Source organism: Dinoponera quadriceps, unplaced genomic scaffold (assembly GCF_001313825.1).
Source record: "Dinoponera quadriceps isolate SergipeBrazil2010 unplaced genomic scaffold, ASM131382v1 C3932938, whole genome shotgun sequence".
NCBI classification, from domain to species: domain Eukaryota; kingdom Metazoa; phylum Arthropoda; class Insecta; order Hymenoptera; family Formicidae; genus Dinoponera; species Dinoponera quadriceps.
In genome coordinates this window covers 1-2,074 of record NW_014568180.1, presented here as the reverse complement: position 1 = coordinate 2,074, position 2,074 = coordinate 1, and the positions used below count along the sequence as shown (strand labels likewise).

Here is a 2,074-nt window from a genome sequence, read left to right as displayed (position 1 = left end):
AACATGAAATATTTACTGCTAATTTTTTTACTATCATTAATCAGTGAGTAGAAAAAAGTTACTTGCAATTTTGATACATTTGCATTCAAGTTTGCAATTTCGTTCTGTTCATAATTTACACCTTCTGTCACGTGCAGGCATGGTGGTGACGAGTTGGAATTTATTTCTGGTGAGAATCTACTTCTTCTTAAATCTCTTTATCGAGATAGCTTTAGCAAGTTATAATCGTCTTGTGGTTAAAAGTAAAAGTTACAGATTATAATTCTGTGAACAGGATAACGACAATGAGGAAGAATTTAAAAGAGAATATAAAAGAGCATATAAAAACCCTTTCGAGGGTTTATCTTTTAGCTTTACTTGCGAAGGTAGACCAGTCGGCTTTTACGCGGACGTGGAACATGACTGCAAGATTTTTCACGTTTGCAACGAACACGGCGAAAGAATTCCGGTGTTCTGTCCCTACAAAACGCTGTTTGATCAGAGACAGAGAATGTGCACGGATGAAGAAATACCTTGCAAGCAATCGGAGAAATGGTAGAGAGAGAGGGAGAGAGAGACAATGTCTTGCGCTTGTTTGGATTTGTAAAGAAGAAGCAAACGGTACAAAATAACGATTACTCATTTCAGGTATTATTTGGACAGCTCGAATTACTATTCTTACTTTATGGCATCTAAGAAAAACTCTGAAGTGACACTTGAAGAAATCGATGCGTTCACCGTTATACCACTCGAGGTTGATTAAACCCTGAATATCCTTGTTCCACAGTATGTTGTTTAGGATAATATTTCGATGAAATTATTGTATTTTACGAACGCTGTTATATCGGTAGAAAGTGTGAAAATGATTAAGCACAGTTGATCGCCGCGAGAAATCTCGAGTAATAATATTTATGTGATCGTTCTGTGCGGACTACATAATGTAAATAATGTATCAAACGATCTATTATATATATATATACGTATTTCACACGGCAGTAAACTGTGCTTAATAATTTTCACGTTCTATCGATACAGCATTATTTTATCTTATATATATATATATATATAAGATAAAATAATGCTGTATCGATAGAACGTGAAAATTATTAAGCACAGTTTACTGCCGTGTGAAATACGTATATATATATATAATAGATCGTTTGATACATTATTTACATTATGTAGTCCGCACAGAACGATCACATAAATATTATTACTCGAGATTTCTCGCGGCGATCAACTGTGCTTAATCATTTTCACACTTTCTACCGATATAACAGCGTTCGTAAAATACAATAATTTCATCGAAATATTATCCTAAACAACATACTGTGGAACAAGGATATTCAGGGTTTAATCAACCTCGAGTGGTATAACGGTGAACGCATCGATTTCTTCAAGTGTCACTTCAGAGTTTTTCTTAGATGCCATAAAGTAAGAATAGTAATTCGAGCTGTCCAAATAATACCTGAAATGAGTAATCGTTATTTTGTACCGTTTGCTTCTTCTTTACAAATCCAAACAAGCGCAAGACATTGTCTCTCTCTCCCTCTCTCTCTACCATTTCTCCGATTGCTTGCAAGGTATTTCTTCATCCGTGCACATTCTCTGTCTCTGATCAAACAGCGTTTTGTAGGGACAGAACACCGGAATTCTTTCGCCGTGTTCGTTGCAAACGTGAAAAATCTTGCAGTCATGTTCCACGTCCGCGTAAAAGCCGACTGGTCTACCTTCGCAAGTAAAGCTAAAAGATAAACCCTCGAAAGGGTTTTTATATGCTCTTTTATATTCTCTTTTAAATTCTTCCTCATTGTCGTTATCCTGTTCACAGAATTATAATCTGTAACTTTTACTTTTAACCACAAGACGATTATAACTTGCTAAAGCTATCTCGATAAAGAGATTTAAGAAGAAGTAGATTCTCACCAGAAATAAATTCCAACTCGTCACCACCATGCCTGCACGTGACAGAAGGTGTAAATTATGAACAGAACGAAATTGCAAACTTGAATGCAAATGTATCAAAATTGCAAGTAACTTTTTTCTACTCACTGATTAATGATAGTAAAAAAATTAGCAGTAAATATTTCATGTT

General features: G+C 35.1%; 1 protein-coding gene across 1 annotated transcript; it reads right to left on the bottom strand.

Moving 5' to 3' along the window:
* Positions 1-1,332: 1,332 nt before the first annotated feature.
* LOC106751527 lies at positions 1,333-1,935 on the bottom strand. Its single transcript, XM_014632426.1, has 3 exons — positions 1,906-1,935; positions 1,541-1,800; positions 1,333-1,447 (listed from the first exon to the last, which is right to left on the bottom strand). The coding sequence occupies exons 1-3, from the start codon at positions 1,933-1,935 to the stop codon at positions 1,333-1,335; spliced, it is 405 nt and encodes a 134-aa protein (XP_014487912.1).
* Positions 1,936-2,074: the final 139 nt, after the last annotated feature.

What these genes read in the sequence shown, in the direction of transcription:
- LOC106751527 (XM_014632426.1), bottom strand. Translation starts at nt 1,935, where the DNA reads ATGGTGGTGACGAGTTGGAATTTATTTCTG. An exon ending in CGAGTTGGAATTTATTTCTG is followed by an intron (nt 1,801 to 1,905) that starts GTGAGAATCTAC and finishes TTCTGTGAACAG; the next exon opens with GATAACGACAATGAGGAAGA. An exon ending in TGCAAGCAATCGGAGAAATG is followed by an intron (nt 1,448 to 1,540) that starts GTAGAGAGAGAG and finishes TACTCATTTCAG; the next exon opens with GTATTATTTGGACAGCTCGA.